The sequence below is a fragment of the Hyla sarda genome, chromosome 2 (assembly GCF_029499605.1).
Source record: "Hyla sarda isolate aHylSar1 chromosome 2, aHylSar1.hap1, whole genome shotgun sequence".
Classification (NCBI taxonomy): Eukaryota; Metazoa; Chordata; class Amphibia; order Anura; family Hylidae; genus Hyla; species Hyla sarda.
Genome location: NC_079190.1, coordinates 190,918,344 through 190,941,678, shown reverse-complemented (window position 1 = coordinate 190,941,678; position 23,335 = coordinate 190,918,344). Strand labels below are relative to the sequence as shown.

Here is a 23,335-nt window from a genome sequence, read left to right as displayed (position 1 = left end):
TTTGGAGTCGGGAAGGAATTTTTTCTCTAATGGAGCAATTGGCATAATCCTCATGTTTTTTTTATTTTGCCTTCTTCTGGATCAACACAATAGTGCTTTAGGTTGAACTTAATGGACTCTTGTCTTTTTTCAACCTTATAAGCTATATGTAACTATATAGGTTCAGAAAATAGATGGCAGCAGGGATAAATGCAGGATCAGTCTATGTAGGATTTTGTTTGTAACCTGTTTACATTATGTGATGTTAAAGAGGACCTGTCATCTGGATTATTTTAGCTATTTAATCTGAAGGATTCTTAATCCCCCACATCCCAAAAATGTTATTAATAGTTCAATATAACCACTATATAGTGCTAAAACCCTATGGAGGTTGTATACACATTATGTAAATGACCCAACTTCCCATTAATTCCTGGGTAGGAGCTCCCATCATTCCCATATCCTTAGTGCCTTCCTACACCTCCCCCCAGCTTCATACAGTAAAACATTGCTAAATATTGAAAGAACTTGCATCTCTGACTTAAATAAGACCAGGTAGGTCTAACCCATGTCTTCTTTATCTACTGGCTGCCTGTCAATCAAACAGAATAGGCAGATGTAAGAGGGCCAATGGGCGGTAATAATAGAGAGCATGATCTTTTAAGCCTCATTTGCATATTAAAAAGGCTTTTATCTTGCTCATGAAGAATGATGTAGAGATAAAAAGGTATGCCCGGATGATGTTCAGCATAGTACTAATTTACACCCGCTGTGTTCCTGCTGATAGGTCTGGTTAAAAAAAAAATACTCTATAGTTACTTTGTATACATTCTGATGTGTACATTCTTGATTCTGCTACAATGTAAAGTAGTCAATGCACAGCCTGTATAACAGTGTTTAATGTTGTGTCTACTCAAAATAACTCAACACACAGCTATAAATGTCCAAAACATTGGCAACAAAAGCGAGTACACCCCTAAGTGGAAATGTCCAAATTGGGCCCAATTAGCCATTTTCCCTCCCAAGTCACTCTCACGCTCTCTACCAATGGTCACTGGAAGTTCAGCACGGCTCCTAAGGGCAAAGAACTCTCTATTGATCTTAATAAAATAATTTTTGCTTTACATACAAATGGCCTAGGCTATAAGAAGATTAAGACCCCGAAACTGAACTTCCGCACGGTGGGCAAGACCATACAGCAGTTTCACAGGACAGGTTCTATTCAGAACAGGCCTCTCCATGGTCAACCTAAGAAGTTGAGTGCACATGCTCTATGTCATATCAAGAGGTTGTCTTTGGGAAATAGATGTATGAGTGCTGCCAGCATTACTGCAGAGGTGGAAGGGGTTGGGGAGGGTCAGCCTGTCATTACTCCAACCATACTCCGCACACTGCATCAAATTGGTCTGCATGGCTGTCATCCCAGAAGAAATCCTCTTCTAAAGATGAAGCACAAGAAAGCCAGCTAACAGTTTTCTGCAGACAAACAGCCTAATTACATCAATTACTGGAACCATGACCTGTTGTTCAATGAAACCAAGATAAACTTATTTGGTTCAGATTGTGTCAAGCGTGTGTAGCGGCAACCAGGTGAGGATTACAAAAACAAGTGTTTGTTGCCTACAGTCAAGCTTGGTGGTGGGAATGTCATGAACTGGGCCTGCATGAGTTCTGCTGGCACTGAGGACGGGAGCTTCAGTTCATTAAGGGAACTATGAATGGCAACATTTACTGTGACATAATGAAGCAGAGCATGATTCCCTGCTTTCGGAGACTGGGCCACAGGGCAACATTTCAACCACAAACCCACCTTCTAGATTACCACTGCCTTTTTTTTAAAAAGCTGAGGGTAAAAGGTGATGGACAGGCCAAGCATGTCTCCAGACCTTAACCCTATCCGTGGGACATCCTCAAATCGAAGGTGGGAGAGCACAAGGTCTCTAACATCCACCAGCTCTGTGATGTCGTCATGGAGGAGGCAAAGAGGACACCAGTGAGAACCTGTGAAGCTCTTGGGAACTTCATGCCCAAGAGTCTTAGGGCAGTGCTGGAAAATAATGGTGGCCACACAAAATATTCAATAGAGGTAGCAGAGAGTCGGCACTCGTGCAATGGTGTGGTGCCCGTAGACAGGTAATCAGCAGGGTGGGTAAATAAATCCTGGCACTCACAAATGATGCTTAAATCACCTTGGGTGTTTATTCACACATAGGAACTATGCAACTCGCAGGACGCATTTCGGCCAGCAGGTGTCCTTTGTCACCTGCTGTCCGAAACGCGTCCTGCGAGTCGCATATTTCCTATGTGTGAATAAACACCCAAGGTGATTTAAGCATCATTTGTGAGTGCCGGGATTTATTTACCCACCCCATACAAAATATTCACACTTTATGTTGTTACTGCCTGTAAGGGCACAGTTTACATTTTTTACTCTGTTTTGTTGTAACACTACCAATCAATAAAAGCTTTGTGGTTTGACTATTAAATATTGACACTTTGGGCCAATTTGGACATTTCTACTAAGAGGTGTACTCACTTTTTTGTTTAGACATTAATGGCTGTGTGTTGAGTTATTTTAAGTGGGGACACAACATTAAACACTGTTATAAAGGCTGTGCACTCACTAGTTTACATTGTAGCAGAGGTTCTTCAGTGTTTTCACATTAATAGATCAAATATTTACAAAATGTGTGGTGGGTGTGCTCAATTATGTAAGATATATCTATATATTTCATGCTATGTAGGATCACATTGCTTTATAGGAAGGCATTGGGCATGATTGGAGCTCCCTGTCAAGAAGTGTGAACACAACTTCTGGTCCAGTTATTTGTGCACACAACCAATATAGAATTTTTTCACATCTAGTGAGTTGTATTTAAATAACTAAAATAACTTTAAAAATATATATTTACAAATTTTCAGAGAACTGACACCCTGCTCCAGGCATATACGGTAAGCTTAATGAAGAGCAAGATTTTCTATTTATTTATTTTTTGCTTCAGTCTGTATACACAAAACAGTTGGAGATTTTAAATCAAATCTATATGCAAATGTGCTTAATATTTCATTTAGATGCACTGCAGCCATAAAACCCCTTTAACTGTATATTACAGAACACTTACATTCATATTCATTTTAATCTAGCTTCAAATAGTAACAAATGGTTAAAAACCAAACATTCTAAATATTTGTTCCCATTCTCTTCTGCAATAATTTAGCTTTTCAATTAATTTATGTTTTTAATTAAGAAAACAAGGGACCGTTTGGTAGAACAACACTGTATATGTTAGATACCGGTATATCATTTTAAATGTCTTGTTTTTTCGAATAAAAATATTTTGCAGAGCCTCTTATGTACTGTAAGTTACCCAAAACTCCCTACACTACACTGTGAAAAATATTTGCCTTTTTTAGACTGTGCTTCGTAAGGACAGAGGACATTTAAATGTTCTTTAATTTTATATGGGCTGCATGGAATGGAGGAAGAATTAACAATTTTTTTTCTCTTTATACAAACTATTACAATATAACAGGGAAAGCAGTTATATTTAAAAAAAAAAAAAAAAGCCACACACTTTTCCACTTGTATTCTGACACATATGCCACTTCAGAAGGCACATAAAAACCATGTGTTGTACTTATCCCATTTATGAAAATAGGAATATGCATTTTAGTGGAGTATTCAGACCCCAATCGATCTTTAGATATAGCCAAGATAGAGCACTTCGCTCCCTAGCTGGCTATGCTCTCTGTGTAGTTGCAGGAGATGGGCTCCATGGACTTAAAATGGGGTTGTCTCCTGCAACTGGACAAAGATCACGGCTGGCCAAGGAGTGAAGCACGCTACAGTGAACTTCCCCTGACTATATCTAGAGAACGGTTGGGTTCTGATCAATCAGACCGTGACTGATCAAATATTTTGGCATGTCTCTGTGACCTGTCAAAAGGTTTCAATAATGGCAGGGGCATTTTAAAAAACACACTGCATGGATTTATTTATTTTTTTTACCTGGAGGCACTGTATAGAATAACATACTCTATTCTTTACAGCATAAAGAAAAACATGTATGCTAGCTTAAAAAGGTAAAGGGCCCCTTGGATATGCTGTGTGAATGCACTCATATATATTATTAATTTATCATTCTTTTTCATAAACCTTTACAATATTCCCTGATATAATTTGCAAACAATACCCTGTAATTGTAACTGGATCGTGTCCACGTGTTTGTTATGTATTTGTTAATGCTATAGAACTATTGGCAGCTACTCAATATGTTTGCAGTGGCGTTGTGTTGTCATAAGAACCGATTGTCTCTGGGATTTATATGCATCTCTTCACAGCTGGCTATAGTATAAACATGGCAAACAAAATTAATTCCAAGGGACCAGTCTTGAGCCTACACTGTTATTATGTAAAATTGCTGCAATAGCACAGTTCAAGTACAGCTTGACTGTTACAAGTTCATATATAATATTTATCTGAGCTTTCTGGTAACGATAGCATAGACCTTACTGGAAATAATTTGCAGTTCGGAATGGCTTTTTGCACAATCAATACTTTAAGTCAATTTCTTGCTGACTTTCTTACTAATTTCAGAAACAAAATATTGTTTATGACTATCTACTGGAAGAGTGCAGCACATATAATATATTGTTTTCCATAGTTTTTGAAAGCTCGCATACCATAGGTTTAATTTCCTACCAGTTTTTAAGATCCCTGCTTGCTGCTTTTAAGGCTAGGGCTACACAGCAATGCTTGCCATAACAGAGCTTGCACAACCAAACATCGCTCTGTCTCACTGTGGGGATCGTGCAGCATTGCACCTAAGGTCAGTAAATGGGGTGCCATCGTTACCCAACAGTGACAGCTTCAATTACCTGTCAAGCGCAAACAATCCATCTAAGATGGGTTTCTTGCAAGTGTTAGGTCACAGTTGTAGCCACTTGTGGGTTGCAACACAACCCTATTCACTGATGAGTGCGACACAGCATGATCACTGCAATGCAACATGGCTATTTTTGGTCACGCAACCCCATGCAGTGCCAAAAATCGTGTAGCCCTAACATTAAATGAGTTGTCCTGGGAGTAGAAAAGGTATTAGCTCTTCTTTTCCTTGCTGCTCCACTTCTACCCTGCATACATATACCTTCTGAGCCGAAAGGGGGCATGTACCAATTTGCAGTTACTACATGAGGGCAAAACCAAGCCCACATGCAATGTCCAATAGCTACACAATGTTGCCAATGTTACAGCGACACTGTGCAGCTATTAGACATCAAGTGCGGGCATGGTTTCACCATAAAGCAGTGATCGCGATTTGGTACCCGCCCCCTCTTGTCTCGGAATATATACTTCTGAAGCATGCACAGGGCAAAAGTGGAGCACTAGTGAGCAGAGGAGACAATACCTTTTCTGCTCCCTGGACTACCTCTTTCAATAAAAACATTCTTGTTTATACCTAGTGTAAACTGTATATTATCTGTCCTGAGATTCATGTTTTTTGCATGATTTATTGAATGAACACCCCAAGCAAAACTCATAACCATGATTCCCTAGTACAGGGTCTAAATCTTTGTTTGCATGACATTGAGACTAAAAAACTGAAATATTCAGGGACATTGCTTTACTCCTTAAGGAATCATATATCACTACAGATATTAGGCAGAGGTGCTGTTGTGGATTTTGTATTTGGGTCCAAGAGCTTCAAGTTACGCCTCTGCCAAATAGTGAATGTGATGTCATGGAAATAACGCTGTATGTTGCTTAGGCATTGCTATAGAAAATACAAGGGAGAATGAGAACAATCTAAAAGTTAATGAAAGAGAAAGTGACAAGGTTTTTCATCAGAACTGAACAATTGCCAGCATCTAAGCAAGAATGCTAAGCATCTAAGCTATTTCAAAGATAATGTCTGAAAGACAGCTCTTTATGAGGCACATTCAGTTATACTGCATCCTTCATGAGCTACTTTTTTTTTCTTTTAAAACAAACATACATAATAATATACATTACATACATACATTACAGATACCACTCTAGCCCCTTAAGGACTCAGCCCATTTGGGCCTTAAGGACGCAGCCAATTTTATTTTTGTATTTTTGTTTTTTCCTCCTCACCTTCTAAAAATCTTAATTTTTTTTTATCCACAGACTAGTATGAGGGCTTGTTTTTTGCCCGACCAGCTGTCCTTTGTAATGACATCACTCATTTTACCATAAAATGTATGGCGCAACCAAAAAAAATACTATCTGTGTGGGGAAATTGAAAAGAAAACCAAAATGTAGCAAATTTTGGAAGGTTTCTTTTTCACACTGTACAATTTATGGTAAAAATGACATGTTTTCTTTATTCTGTGGGTCAATATGATTAAAATTATACCCATGATTACATACTTTTCTGTTATTGTACTGCTTTAAAAAAATCTCAAACTTTTTAACCAAATTAGTACATTTAAAATCCCTCTATTTTGACGACCTATAACTTTTTTTATTTTTCCATATAAGCGGCGGTATGAGGGCTCATTTTTTGTGCCGTGATCTGTAATTTTTATTGATACCACATTTGCATATATAAAACTTTTAATACCATATTTATCGGTGTATAACACACATTTTTTAGGCTACAATTTTTAGCCTAAAGTCTATCTGCGTGTTATACGCCGATAAGCCGCTGCAGTTCAATGATTTAAAGCGGGCGCTTTAAATCAATGAACTGCAGCGGCTTTTGCAGGTGCAGAGACCTGCCGTCGCTGCTGGCTTCTTTGCCCCTGCCTGTCCTGGGGTCCAGAGACTGCCGGCGCCGCTGCCCAGTTGCCTCCCCCATCCCCGGTTGTATAATTACCTGTTGCCGGGGTCGGGTCCGCGCTGCTTCTGGCCTCCGGTGTGGCGTCCCCTGCGTCGTTGCTATGCGCTGCACGGCGTGGCGGAATGACGAGTGACGTCACGTTGAAGACGTCAATCGTCATTGCGTCTCGCAGCGCATAGCAACGACGCAGGGGACGCCACACCGGAGGCCATAAGCAGCGCGGACCCGACCCCGGCAACAGGTAATTATAAAACCGGGAATGGGGGAGGCAACGGGGCAGCGGCACCGGCAATGGGTGCCACTGCCCCTTCTCTCCCCTTGGCTATCAGCGCAGATAGCCAGGGGGAGAGAAGGGGCAGCGGTGCCGATAGCCAGGGGGAGAGAAGCTGGCAGCGACGGCCTCCCTCCCCCTGCCTTTCTTGGAGGCTTCTGCGGGGTCAGAGACAGTGTATCGGGTTATACGCATGCACACACACGCGCCCTCATTTTACCAAGGATATTTGGGTAAAAAACTTTTTTACCCAAATATCCTTGGTAAAATGAGGATGGGTGTTATAGGCCGGTGCGTGGTATACCCCGATAAATACGGTAAATTTTTTAGAATTTTTTTGGGAATATGATGTGACAAAAAAGCAGCAATTTTTGACATTTTTCATTAAGTCGTTCACCATACGAGAGCATATTTTTCAAATTTTTTTCCTTTTTTTTTTCCTTTTCTTTTTAAACACTTTTTATGTCCCCATAGGGGACAATTTATAGCAATCATTTGATTGCTAATACTGTTCAGTGCTATGCATAGAGCAGAGCAGAAGACCCCTGGAGACGGATGTAGGCAGGTGAGTGGACCTCTGTCAACCATTATGGATGATCGGATCCCCGCGAGGCGGCACTGCGGGCGATCCGATCATCCATTTTTCTGACCGCACTGATCTGTATAGATCACAGCATCTGAGGGGTTAATGGCGGACATAAACGTGATCGCTCATGTCTGCCATTACCGGCGGGTCCTTGGCTGCTGATAGCAGCCGGGACCTGCTGTGCATGACGCGGTGCTCGCAGTCATGTACAGGATGTAAATGTATGTCCTGGTTCGTTAATTACCACCGCACCAGGACGTACATTTACGTTCTGCATCGTTAAGGGGCTAGATACCTTCCTAGAGCCCACCTCTCTAGATACCTTCCTAGAGCCCACCTCTCTAGATACCTTCCTCTTTGCAGTTAAAGGGGTTCTCCACCCCTAGACATCTTATCCCCTATCCAAAGGATAGGGGATAAGATGTCTGATCGCAGGGGTCCTGTGAGCAAAATGTTCCGAACACTGGGGCAGCAGAGTACCCCTTTAAAGCTTTTATGGAGTTGGACAATTTCCTTAAACAGTTACCCTTGAAGAAATACTTTTAGTGTATCCCGCACAGCTCAATATGGGCTGTACCCTTGTTGATAAGCTAAAACTCCTCAATTTCACATTCTCTTTTATGTGAATTTCCAAAAATATAGGTAGGTCTGCTACTATTGCCTTCCTAATATATTTCTTAAACAACTAGGGAATGGGCAGATATAGATTTAGGTTCATATTTCAGCTTTTTAACAAGTCTTTTTAACAAATCCTAACATATTACAAAATACAATTTTGATCCTAGAAGCTGCGTTATGGGAGGCCCAGACATTTCCGTGGTCTGTTTAGGGAGGTCCTGGCATTCCCTTGTTTACGCTGGTGAGGCCCTGGCATTCCCTTTGAGTGTCTGGTGAGCTCCTGCCATTCCCTTGGTCTGTCTGGTGAGGCCTAGGCATTTCTTTGGTATGTCTGGTGAGGTCCTGCCAATCCCTTGGTCTGTCTGGTGAGGCCCAGACATTTCCTTGGACTGTCTGGTGAGGTCCTGGCATTCCCTTGTTTGCTCTGGTGAGGCCCTGGCATTCCCTTTGAGTGTCTGGTGAGGTCCTGCCAATCCCTTGGTCTGTCTGGTGAGGCCCAGGCATTCCCTTGGTCTGTCTGATGAGGTCCAGGCATTCCATTGGTCTGTCTGGTGAGGTCCAGGCATTCCATTGGTCTGTCTGGTGCGGCCCAGGCATTCCCTTAGTCTGTCTGGTGAGGTCCTGCCAATCCCTTGGTCTGTCTGGTGAGGCCCAGGCATTCCCTTGGTCTGTCTGGTGAGGTCCAGGCATTCCATTGGTCTATCTGGTGAGGCCTAGACATAATTATGGTCTGTTGGGTGTGGCCTCAGTAGAAAAAGTTTTAGAAGTCCTGTGCAATTCTTGACAGTAGAAAGACCCATTTTAAATTGTACCCACGGTCAAAAAACTAAGATTTCACATTGATCCTCACGTGCAGCACCTTTATGAAGTTTTCCCATATAAAATACATCCATTTGTGCTGAATATGAAGAACAGAAATATGTTCTCATTATACATACAATGTGGCTGCCTGCTAACTCAAAATACATTTGCCAATTCTACTCTTATACAGCATGAAGACTTGTGTAAATCAGTGTCAATGCTGCTTTGATTACATCTCTTTATTAATAAGCAAGTTTAATTCACAAACACAGAAACATTTCTTTTAAGTATCTCACATCTGGGGTAATTCAAATATTATCCTTGCTTATGCTGGGCGCACAAAATGTAGCACATGTGCCTAAGAACTTTTTTTGCGACTTTTGTGGGTACACAGAAAGTACCTAACAGCTTTATCTAAGCAACTTTCAGTTTTTACTTTGCTGTGGTCACAAACTTATGCAATGCGAATGTCGCACATAGGCATTAAAAATGTTGGAAACCCCTCCAAAAAGTTGCAAACCTAAGCCAGGTCAGATCTGGTTTACAAAACAGCCTTTGGAGAGCACTTTGTAAAAATCGCAGAATCATGTTTTGAAGTGACTTATTGTATTTTGCTTATGTGTGACAAATGTATCACCCTCCCCACCTTTATAGTATGATAAATATGTCACACATAAGGAAAACCAAAGCAAAAAAATGAAAATTAAACCTCACTTTCCAAAGAAAACAATGATAACTGTGTTAGTTTTACTGTAAAGTGAACTATGTAAAACCCTCCCACCTCCACAAATTTTCAATTTCCCACAGAAAATTTTTTGGTTGCGCCATACACTTTACAGTACAATTAAATATACAATTGGTCATGAAAAAAACAGCCCTCATTTGGGTCCACAGATGGAAAAGTAAAAAGAGTTAAGGCTCTTAACCTCTTAAGGACGCAGGGCGTACCTGTACACCTTGCTCCCGCGATATAACGCGGGGTCACTCGGTGACCCTGCGTCATGTCGGGTTGGTCCTGGCGGCTAACGGTAACCGGGACGCGTTGCTAATACCGGACATCACCGATGGCGTTGATGTCTGGTATTAATCCCCTAGATACAGTGATCAAAGTTGATTGCTCCGTTTAAAATGTAAAAAATACATCCCGGCAGCTCAGTTGGGCTGATCGGGACCACCGTGATCAGCTGAGGACACACCAGGAGGGTCCCTACCTTCCTCCTCCACGTCCGATCAGTGATTGATTGAGATCCAGGCTTGAGCAATCGACCGCCGATAACACTGATCAATGCAATGCCATGGCATAGCATTGATCAGTGCAGGCAATCAATGCACTGCATGTTATAGTCCCCTATGGGGGCTATAACATTGCAAAAAAAAGTGGGGAAAAAAAGTTAATAAAGATGATTTAACCCCTTCCCTAATAAAAGTTTGAATCACCCCCCTTTTCCCATAAAAAAACTTTGTAAAAAAAAATATAAACATATGCTGTTTCGCCGCGTGCGTAAATGTCCAAACTATAAAAATATATTGTTAATTAAACCGCACGGTCAATGGCGTATACGTAAAAAAAATTCTAAAGTCCAAAATAGCATATTTTTGGTGACTTTTTATACCATAAATAAATAACAAGCGATCAAAAAGACTGATCAAAACAAAAATCATACCAATAAAAACTTCAGATCACGGCGCAAAAAATTAGCCCTCATACATCCCCATATGCGGGAAAATATAAAAGTTATAGGGGTCAAATGAGGACATTTTTAAATGTTTTAATTTTCGTGCATATAGTTATGATTTTTTCCAGAAGTAAGACAAAATAAAACCTATATAAAGTAGGGTATCATTTTAATCGTATGGACCTACAGAATAAAAAGAAGGTGTAATTTTTACCAAAAAATGCACTGCGTAGAAACAGAAGCCCCCAAAATTTACAAAATGGGGTGTTTTTTTTTCAATTTTGTCGCACAACGATTTTTTTCTAGTTTTTGCCCAAAAAATTTTGGTAAAATGACTGATGTCATTACAAAGTAGAATTGGTGGCGCAAAAAAAAAAAAAAGCCATCATATGAGTCTGTAGGTGCAAAATTGAAAGGGTTATGATTTTTAAAAGGTGAGGAGGAAAAAACTAAAATGCTAAATTAAAATTGTCTGCGTCTTCAAGGCCAAAACCCGCCATGTCCTTAAAGGGGTATTCTGGGATCTAACATTTTATCCCTATCCAAAGGGGATAAGATGTCTGATCGCGGGGGGCCCTCCGCCCGGACCCACCGCGATCTTGCTGTGGCACCCGCATTGTATGTGGAGCTGCGTCTCCAGTTTTGGAAACCTCTTGTTTCCGGGACTGGAGACGTGACGTAACACCACGCCCTGGTCATGACGTCACGCCATACCCCCTCCATTCATGTCTATGGGAGGGGGCGTAACGTCTCCACATACAATGTGTTTGCTGCAGCGAGATCGCAGGGGGTCCCAGCGGTGGCCCCCCCACGATCAGACATCTGGATCCTTTGGATAGGGGATAAAATGTTAGATCCCGAAATACCCCTTTAAGGGGTTAAAGATGTTGTTAAAGATGCCAGTTTAAAATTCTGTAAATAATAAAAGAAATAGTACTTTCCACAACTACCATACCTCTTTGATGCTTTCTGGGTCCTCCACTTGTGTCCTTTTGATCCCTGCTGCCCCATTCCCATCACTCAACTTTCACATTCCAGTTTCCATACTTCTCATAGAGTTTTGTGCTTGGCTCGGCTAATGCTTAGATATGTAGGTGAGGAGAAATGGAGGACTGGATGATACATTTCCTGTGGTCCCAGTGGTCAAACCATCACTGATCTAACATTTATAAGCTGTAATGTAATAATAAATGTTGCCTGATGAATAAATGTTGCCTGTGTTGAAGTCACAGCAAAGGATAGGTACGTCATATAGATGTGGGAGTGAGAACAACAGTTTTGATAAATAGAGATGTATGAAGACAAATATGATATAACATGAAATAATACAAACATTATTTAAATCACCTTTTGCTCTGAAAGTGAATATTTGTCTATTTAATGCTATTTGAGGGAAAATAGCTGCTTATGCTTTCAGGCATCATCTTTTATGGAATGTTTGATACAACTAACATGTTTTGCCCATTGGGAACAAAGATTGCCAAACAGCCCAGAAGCTGAATACAGAACATCTGCTTTTGTTTTTTTTAGGTTTTTTTTCAAGCAAAGTTTCTATTCCACCTATTTTGTTATGTGTTAAGCCTATCAGGCTGTATTTGTGCAAGGGGTTTGGATGTCTAACCCCCCCTGCACTTCTAGGCGGGGCTTTCAGGAGTCGTGTATACGTATTTAACGCCCCTGCACCTACTGGCGGGCGTTATGTGCCATTTTGCGGATGAAGGCTGTTCCTGAGAGCTGTGTCGGGCTGCATGGTAAGACCGTGGCTGACCTCCAGTGCGGAGGCTGCCGCTTGTGTACTGTTGTCTTAAATACTGATTGGGGTGACGGAGGCTCCTGCTGCATTGCGGTGTCTGGAGCAGCGTTCGGGGAAATTCATTACCTCTTAGCAGACCGTTTCTGCGATCTGCTTGCAGCCCTTGTCCTGCTAGGGGCTGCTGACAGTCACCAGCGATTTGATTCTGCTGGGGGGGGGGGTTGGTATCAGGTAGCCATGCTCCAGTGCTGTCCGTCAGCATGCCAAAGGACATCCTCTTGACAACAGTATTTTCACATCACCAAATAATCAAGAAGAAAGTACAGGCAACTCACCACGTTGTAGTAACTTCGTGTTTATTTCTGGGACATGCAGGTAAAGCGGCTCCACGCCACACCGGGATGCCGAACACTAGTGCGTTAACCGATGACAGCTGTTTCTTTCCTTTCAGGAACTTCAACATATCGTCTCCATTCACCTGTGCACGTGACTATATATCTCCTCCTTTACTTGTGACGTCGTGCCGAGGTGAGCGGAGCTTCAATCTTACAAATAGATTTACCAATATTAGATTTATAGAAAAATTACTTATAAACCATAACATAATTGTGTATAAGTGAAAATAGCATTACTGCTGTGGTAAAAAACTGTTTAAAACCAGGCTGGTAAAAACAGAACTATTTGTAACCAAACCGATGTTCAGAGAAAGACTCCCATATCTATTCTATCATTTAACCCTCTCATGTCTTGAGCTCCCGTCCTCAATATCCAGCGGGCTTCTATTTCTCTTAATTTTTTCACATTATCTTGATCTGGTTTTATTTTGACTTTTTCTATGCCTAAGAATTTTATATTTTTGATGTTTCCTGCATGTTCAGAGACCACGTGTTCTATCAGTCGCGGTGAACCTTTTTTTGTCACTATAGAGTGCATGTGTTCTCTGAATCTGATATTCATGGGTCTGATTGTACTGCCTATGTAAAATCTCATACATTCACATATGATTGCATATATTACATTTTTGGATCTGCAGCACATAAAATCTGTTATTTCTCTGGTAATGCCACCTATATTAATACTGTTGCCAGTTATAAAATGGTGGCACCAGTTGCAATTTCCACATTTTTTATTTCCTCTGATTATTGATTTATTTAACCAGTTTTCTTCTGTTGTTCTTTTTTCAGTTATTTTACTTTTTACTAATTCGTCTTTTAAATTTTTTGTTCGCTTAAACGCTATCATGGGTTTTTCTATTTTTATTTTACCAAGAATCTGGTCTCTTTCTATTAAATGCCAGTTTGTGTGTATAGATCTTTTAATTACTTCATGCATGGGACTATATTTGAATGTAAATGTAAACCTCTCTTTCTTTATGTCCTCATCTTTTATTTTAGTGTGTTTTCTGTGTCTCCTATTTTTTAATAGTGTGCTCCTGTCAAGGTTGTCCTAAAGACTTTGAGAGTTTCATTGAATATCTTAATTCCAACCAAATGAATATGGCTTTTACCTCCAAATATAGTAATACAGAACTAGAATTTCTGGACGTTCTTATAAAAAAACAAAACAACACACTCGCTACAATAGGGTACAGAAAACAAACCGCAAGCAATACCCTACTACATTATAAAAGCTACCATCCCTCCCACACAAAAGAAGCAATACCATATGGACAACTACTCAGATTGAGACGAATAAATAGCACAGAAGAGGCGTTTAATACTCAGGCCGATGAATTGATACAACGGTTAGAAGATAGGGGATATCCACCTCAAATGTTAAAAAACACACTAGAAAGAGTTAAAAAAATTGACAGGAGCACACTATTAAAAAATAGGAGACACAGAAAACACACTAAAATAAAAGATGAGGACATAAAGAAAGAGAGGTTTACATTTACATTCAAATATAGTCCCATGCATGAAGTAATTAAAAGATCTATACACACAAACTGGCATTTAATAGAAAGAGACCAGATTCTTGGTAAAATAAAAATAGAAAAACCCATGATAGCGTTTAAGCGAACAAAAAATTTAAAAGACGAATTAGTAAAAAGTAAAATAACTGAAAAAAGAACAACAGAAGAAAACTGGTTAAATAAATCAATAATCAGAGGAAATAAAAAATGTGGAAATTGCAACTGGTGCCACCATTTTATAACTGGCAACAGTATTAACATAGGTGGCATTACCAGAGAAATAACAGATTTTATGTGCTGCAGATCCAAAAATGTAATATATGCAATCATATGTGAATGTATGAGATTTTACATAGGCAGTACAATCAGACCCATGAATATCAGATTCAGAGAACACATGCACTCTATAGTGACAAAAAAAGGTTCACCGCGACTGATAGAACACGTGGTCTCTGAACATGCAGGAAACATCAAAAATATAAAATTCTTAGGCATAGAAAAAGTCAAAATAAAACCAGATCAAGATAATGTGAAAAAATTAAGAGAAATAGAAGCCCGCTGGATATTGAGGACGGGAGCTCAAGACATGAGAGGGTTAAATGATAGAATAGATATGGGAGTCTTTCTCTGAACATCGGTTTGGTTACAAATAGTTCTGTTTTTACCAGCCTGGTTTTAAACAGTTTTTTACCACAGCAGTAATGCTATTTTCACTTATACACAATTATGTTATGGTTTATAAGTAATTTTTCTATAAATCTAATATTGGTAAATCTATTTGTAAGATTGAAGCTCCGCTCACCTCGGCACGACGTCACAAGTAAAGGAGGAGATATATAGTCACGTGCACAGGTGAATGGAGACGATCTGTTGAAGTTCCTGAAAGGAAAGAAACAGCTGTCATCGGTTAACGCACTAGTGTTCGGCATCCCGGTGTGGCGTGGAGCCGCTTTACCTGCATGTCCCAGAAATAAACACGATGTTACTACAACGTGGTGAGTTGCCTGTACTTTCTTCTTGATTATTTGGATTTGCATTCATCCTATCACTATCGCAGTACATGAGCACCACCGCATGAAGATACGCTGCTAGAGTACGCACACAGACTGTTTAAGGGAGAATATATAGAGGGAGAGCAGTGCCAGCACTTCAATTTCTGTTGTGAAGTCTTGTGTATTTTCACATCACTCCACCCATAAAGTAGTCACAAGGCTGCTATATGTTGCCATTCCTTGGGTATGTTATATAATTATAATTAGTATGCATACCATGCATAAGAGTATAGGATAACTCAGCTCACCCTTCCAGCCAGATGCCTGTCGCACGGCACCGTGTGAACCAACACCAAAGTAGCAATGAAGAAATAGATGGTCCAGCGCAGGATAACGTGCAATAAAAGCCAAAATTTATTGTAGATTCAAGCCATAGGATAGCAGGACAAAGGGTTGAACCCTGTGTCCTGCTATCCTATGGCTTGAATCTACAATAAATTTTGGCTTTTATTGCACGTTATCCTGCGCTGGACCATCTATTTCTTCATTCATACCATGCATACATATACCAGGCACATTCACTAGTATACATAGATTAGACACACTACCACACCATATACATCACTATTCCATGCATACATCTCTACATTATGCGGACGTTACAACACATATACCTTGAATACGTTTTATACTGGATATACAGACTTCATAACACATGTATCAGGCTTTTGGTCACGGCAAATCTTATACCATGCATTCGGTCGCTACGATTCTCATGTATATTTGACTATGGCATGAAAAAAAATAAAGATTAAGGATGTCTACTGATTCCCTGCGTCTTGGCTGCTCTTACATTACAGGATATAGATTCACGCATTGTATATACTGGTCACTCATTACTTAGGAAGGGCACTTTATTATACAGGATAATATCTTTTCTTGGCACACCTTGGCTGCTGCGCAGCCTCTTTTGTTAGTAGGGTGGTATCGCTTGTCTGTCACTGAGACAATTTTGTAGCCTATCTTTGTACATACAGTTATACAGTGGGGATCAAAAGTTTGGGCACCCCAGGTAAAAATTTGTATTAATGTGCATAAAGAAGCCAAGGAAAGATGGAAAAATCTCCAAAAGGCATCAAATTACAGATTGGACATTCTTATAATATGTCAACAAAAGTTAGATTTTATTTCCCTCATTTACACTTTCAAAATAACAAAAAAATTTGTCTGCAAAAGTTTGGGCACCCTGCAGAATTTATAGCATGCACTGCCCCCTTTGCAAAGCTGAGACCTGCCAGTGTCATGGATTGTTCTCAATCATCATCTGGGAAGACCAGGTGATGTCAATCTCAAAGGTTTTAAATGCCCGGACTCATCTGACCTTGCCCCAACAATCAGCACCATGGGTTCTTTTAAGCAGTTGTCTAGAAATCTGAAACTGAAAATAGTTGACGCTCATAAAGCTGGAAAAGGCTATTAGAAGATATCAAAACATTTCCAGATGTTAATATCCTATGTCCAGAATGTAATTAAGAATTGACAGTCATCAGGAACAGTGGACGTTAAAGCAAGATCTGGAAGACCAAGAAAAATATCAGACAGAACAGCTCACAGGGTTGTGAGAAAAACAATTCAAAACCCACGTTTGACTGCACAATCACTCCAGAAAGATCTGGCAGACACTGGAGTTGTGGTACACTATTCCACTATAAAGAGATACTTGTACAAATATGGTCTTCATGGAAGAGTCATCAGAAGAAAACCTCTTCTACATCCTCACCACAAAAATCAGCGTTTGAACTTTGCAAATGAACATATAGACAAGCCTGATGCATTTTGGAAACAAGTTCTGTGGACCGATGAGGTTAAAATTTAACTTTTTGGCCGGAATGAGCAAAGGTACGTTTGGAGAAGAAGGGGAACAGAATTTAATGAAAAGAACCTCTGTCCGACTGTTAAGCATGGGGGTGGATCAATCATGCTTTGGGGTTGTATTGCAGCCAGTGGCACAGGGAACATTTCACGAGTAAAAGGAAAATGGATTCAATAAAATTTCAGCAAATAAAGCATGGGGGTGGATCAATCATGCTTTGGGGTTGTATTGCAGCCAGTGGCACAGGGAACATCTCACAAGTAGAAGGAAAATGGATTCAATAACATTTCAGCAAATTTTGGATGCTAACTTGATGCCATCTGGGAAAAAGCTTCTACAAATGGATAATGATCCTAAACACACCTCAAAATCCACAGGGGATTACATCAAGAGGTGTAAACTGAAGGTTTTGCCATGGCCTTCACAATCTCCTCACCTCAACATAATTGAAAATCTATGGATAGACCTGAAAAGAGCAGTGCGTGACAGACAGCCCAGAAATCTCAAAGAACTGGAAGACTTTTGTAAGGAAGAATGGGCAAAGATACCTCAAACAAGAATTGAAAGACTCTTGGCTGGCTACAAAAAGCGTTTACAAGCTGTGATACTTGCCCAAACTTTTGCAGACGCCATTTTTTTGTTTTCTGTTATTTTAAAATTGTAAATGATGGAAATAAAATCTAACTTTTGTTGACATATTATAAGAATGTCTAATGTGTAATTTGATGCCTTTTGGAGATTTTTCCATCTTTCCTTGGCTTATTTATGCACATTAATACAAATTTTTACCTGGGGTGCCCAAACTTTTGATCCCCACTGTAAAAACATGTATACATATAAAAAGTAACACAAAATTACAGAAAAGCTTTATGTGTCTAGCAAAAATTCTGCAATAATTATTTGAATAACTGAACAAGAAAAAACTTTATAGCCTTTAACTCCTTAAGGACTTAGGATGTACCAGCACGTCTTGAGCTCGCTCGCGGTGTTAAAAACGTGGTCACGCCGTGACCCCGCATAACACCGGGTCGGTCCTGGCTGCTAATCAAAGCTGGGACCCTGGGCTAACAGCGCGCAGCACCTATCGTTGTGCCGCGCGCTGTTAACCCTTCAGACGCAGCGATCATAGTTGACCGCCACGTCTGAAAACTAAAGTAAACGCTTCCCGGCAGCTCAGTCGGGCTGATCGGGACATCGCGATAAAATCACGATGTTCCGATCAGCTGGGACGCAGGCGGAGGTCTCCTTACCTGTGTCCGCGTCGTCCGATCGGGGTTTGATTGCTCCAAGCCTGAAATACAGGCTTGAGCAATAGAGCCCCTATCTCGCTGATCCGTGCAGAGCTATGGCTCTGCAGGGATCAGCATAGGAGATCAGTGTGTGCACTGCTATAGCTCTCTATGGGAGCTATAGCACTGCAAAAAAAAAGTGAAAAAAAAAAGTTAACAAAGGTCATTTAACCCCTAATAAAAGTTCAAATCACCCCCCTTTTCCCATAAAAAAAAAACACCATGTAAAGAAAAATGAATATATACATATGTGGTATCGCCGCGTGCATAAATGTCCGAACTATAAAAATATATAATTAATTAAATCGCACGGTCAATGGCGTGCGCGCAAAAAAATTCCAAAGTTCAAAATAACGTATTTTTGGTCGCTTTTGATATCATGAAAAAATGAATAAAAAGCGATCAAAAGTTCGATCAATATAAAAATTGTACCGCTAAAAACGTCAGATCACGGCGCAAAAAATGAGCCCTCGTACCGCCTCATATGCAGAAATATTAAAAAAGTTATAGGGGTCAGAAAATGACAATTTTAAGCGTATAAATTTCCGTGCATGTGGTTATGATTTTTTCCAGAAGTACGACAAAATCAAACCGATATAAGAAGGGTATCATTTTAATTGTATGGACCTACAGAATAAAGATAAGGTGTCATTTTTACTGAAAAATATACTGCATAGAAACGGAAGCCCCCAAAATTTACAAAATGGCGTTTTTTCTTCAATTTCGTCGCACAATGATGTTTTTTTTTCGTTTTGCTGTAGATTTTTGGGTAAAAAAATTGGTGGTGCAAAAAATAAGCCATATGGATTTTTAGGTGCAAAATTGAAAGGGTTATGATTTTTGAAAGGGGTGGAGGAAAAAACGAGAGTGCAAAAACCGAAAACCCCTCAGTCCTTAAGGGGTTAAAACTGTATGCATACTAGGAAAAACAAAAAAATGTGTCTGGTCATAAACAGGTGAAACTGGCCCTGTCTAGAAGTAGTTAAAAACAGAAAGTATGCAGAGATAATGTAACTTGGCAACTATGACCTAATACTGTTTCTTCCATAGAATCATTTAACTTTTTATATTTTACCTACAACCATAGAAAATCAGCCTTAGGTACAGGTTTTGCTTCAACTGGGCTATTGCAGCATAAACTTTCACACTGCGCAGTAAGATCACCACTGTGAGCAAGCAGGAGCATCTGCATACAAACTGCACCAAAGATTAGGCATACTTGCTATCTCTTGTAAGTTATGCAGCACATAAAAGCTGCTATATGGCTTCAGCTATTTCATGTAGAATATAGGGCAGGTTCATTTAAAAAAAATATGTAGAACAAAAACAAAAGTATGTAGACAAAATACATTAGAAGAGAATTTACTATGCTTAAGTGACAAATTTTTTCCTCTTGTACGCCAAAGTTTGAGCACAACAGGTACATGCCATTTACTAATAATGATTATTTCCAATACCCGTTGGAGGGACAACCCCCCTCAGGGAAAAAAAAACCCTATACTAGGGTACCACTAAAAACAAATTTTTATTGGTATGCATTAAAATAAGATTTACAAATATATAATAAATAGTGTTTGTTTAAAATTATCAGGGACTCTATGCCTTTAATTTTTGTATGTATTTTGACATACTAGTGGTGAAATATTGGTTGTCTCTGTCCCCAATTTATTTAGGGGGACTGAAGCCCTCCTTTATAGTTTTTGAGGGATGTATAACTGGAGGTACCTATAGCAGCAGCCCTTTAGAGGTCTCTTGCACCTTCTCAGACTGTATAGGAGGATGATATATATACCCCTGTTGGGATTTTGTGACTATTGATACATCTGTGCCTTTATAGGGTGCCCTCACATACTCCTATATTTTTCGGCCTCCAATGTTTTAAATCATTTTCATAGTCTGGAATCACACTACCTCCTAATATGTAGCTATATCTGCCGGCAGGTGTATTTGATACCTGCACCTCTGGCTGCTGTGTCACCACATAATGTTTTGGTTTTACTTGTATATTCCCTGTCTAAAACAATGTTGCTAGCCTACCCGACGTTTCGCCAGAAGAACTGGCTTTGCCAAGGGTAATGCGCCAGAAGAACTGGTAATGTCAAGGGTAATTACTAATAATGTACACTGTTTGGATGACACCTTTTCAGAGGCGTAAATTGATTTTGCAGGGAGTTACTAACTAATAGCAAAATATATATATATATATATATATATATATATATATATATATATATATATATTGTATACTGTTTTAATACCGAGTTGCTGCTTTAAAATATGTAGTAATCTTCTAAACTCTGCAGACAGCCACAATGTAATCCTTTGTATTGTAAGTCTATGCATGTAAGTCAGAGTTTTGTTTTTAAAAAAATATAATTTTTTTTTACAAAAATTAATTAGCATAGAATTTGGACTTGTCTAGGGTAAAAATCAATTAATCAATTTCTCTAAAGATTACACCACTACACACCTCTTCCCCCTTTAAATACTTCAATACTGGTGAAAAAGAATATCCTGTATAGACTGACATGTAAAATTCATGATTTATTAAAGTCCATAAAGCTGCATACAAGAGGGTGGATTTTACATGTTTCAAACTTATAGTAGCTCTTAGTCATAAGAACAATTATATTTATGATTAGGAGAGTAACCCTCCTGTAAGCAGTTATATGGAATATAAAAAATATTGACTTTAGCTTGTCAGTCTATACAGGACTTTCTTCTTTCGGTAGTGGTGTTCCAAAGCTTAGTCCTTGCACCCAGGTGAGCTGGTTATACTTGCTTTCATTCCATCTACTGTTCTCCTACCCCAGTTACAATACATCACAGATAAAAATAAGACAGAACATATACCGCTCTCATGGGTTTTTGAACAGTATTGATAGTATCACACTAACAATGTTATTGAATGTATCAGTCAGTTGACACCATTTTTTATCAATATAATCTTTCATGTTTATAAAGACACAGAAAAGATTTTACTACATTATAAGTGGAATAGCATTTGTTGTATTGAAAATGTCTGGCTGTAAAATAAACCAAAGGTAAATGTAACAGAAATATTATCTGGAGCAGGAGACTCAAGCATTTTATCTCATGTTGCTTGCTTTTGTTTTATTGCTTTAGGATGCCTGCTGGATTTGCCCAGTCACGAAACTGCACCATGGGAGTTCCCCTCGCAAGCAGAAGTTCGCCATTAGCTTCACATGCATCTCCTGGTGGGATGACAAATTGTACCAATGTTGTCAGACCTGTTCTCCCTATTACGGTACCTCAGATACATGCTCACCAATCTCCAACATCCTCTCAGAACAATTCACCTAAGATTTCCAACCAGCAAGCTATTAACCACACACGCACCTCTGTACAGATGGGTAAGTACTGTAGAAAAACAGAATTAAAGACCGGTGCCGTCTGGATGTACAAATATATAAAGTTTAAAAGTTGGTTTGAATAGTCTTTAAAGTTTTATCATTATTTAAACAAAAATTTACAGTTAGCATGCTAGAATAAAGAATTGGTGATACCAACAGCAGAGGATCTAATTAATATGTAGCGAAAATACATCCAATGTCCAGCACCAAGGGTTACAGTTAAATGGGCACTGTCATGAAATCTAAAAATTGATATGTTGTAGTACTTAAGTACTACAACATATCTCTAATATACTTTAATTAAAAAAAGTGATTTTAAACAAGTTTAAAATCACTTTTAAATTCGGCCACTAGGGGTCGCCCTCCTAGTGGCCGAATGCATTCTGCAGTGACGTCACTACTGGATTTCGACTCATTTCAGCCTGGCAATGAGTCGAAATCCAGTCACTGCTGTGCTCGCTCCCGCCTGTCAATCAAACAGGCGAGAGCGAGCACGCTGATAGCTGGGGCTGCACGCATTGGCCAGCTCCACTGGCCTCGGGCGCGGCCCCGCCCGCCCGCCCCCGTTACCCTGTTTGGAGGCCGTTACCCTGTCCGGAGGCAGCTCATTGATCCTCCGGTAAGTCTTCACCACTGGAGGAATGGGGTGGGGGAGCGCCGCCGCTCAGCAGTAGAGGTATGGGGGTGGGGAGCGGGGTTCGGGGGAGCGCCGCCACTCAGCACTAGAGGTATGGGGGTGGGGAGCGGGGTTCGGGAGAGCGCCGCTGCCGCCGCCGCCGCTGCTGCTCCCGAAGTAGCACTGCTGCGCTGGTTAAACAAAGTTATTGTTTTCACCACAGGGTGCCTCCAGCTGTTTCACCACTACAACTCCCAGAATGCCCTGACAGCCAGTAGATGTCAGGGCAAGCTGGGAGTTGTAGTGGTGAAACAGCTGGAGGCACCCTGTATAGTGAGCTAAGGGCGGAAGTGCCGGCCCCAACAGGCATCAGTGACGTGGTGCCTGCTGGGGAAGTCTGCTTGGTAGTGAGCACACTACCAGGCAGACAAAAAGGGATTTTAATATAGTAAAAAAAAATGTAAAGGGAGGGAGGGGGTTAGGGAGAGATGGGCAATAGGCAGGGACAGAAAGAAAAAAAAAATGGATGGTGGGAGCTACCCTTTAAAACTCTATTTTTATTCTTTATCAAACTCCATGAGAACAAACATTCGAGCAGTGCAAATAACACCAAAAGTCTATGATGTTTGGTAAAGAAATGGTACTTTTGGCTGGACATTGGTCTCTTTTTTAACTACAGGTGAAACTTGAAAAATTTGAATATTGTGCAAAGTTCATTTATTTCAGTAATGCAACTTAAAAGGTGAAACTAATATATGTGAGATAGATCAAGATAGATCAAGCCGT

The 23,335-nt window shown here is 40.0% G+C and overlaps 1 protein-coding gene across 3 annotated transcripts in view; it reads left to right on the top strand.

Annotated features, from left to right (window-relative positions):
• The window catches only part of SH3RF3 (SH3 domain containing ring finger 3), a 572,673-nt gene that overhangs the window by 497,642 nt on the left and 51,696 nt on the right, over positions 1-23,335 (top strand). For all 3 annotated transcript variants that reach the window (XM_056556016.1, XM_056556015.1, XM_056556017.1), the window contains one exon: positions 21,686-21,933. In XM_056556016.1, the coding sequence (XP_056411991.1) occupies positions 21,686-21,933 (248 nt within the window). The remainder of the gene's footprint in view (positions 1-21,685; positions 21,934-23,335) is intronic.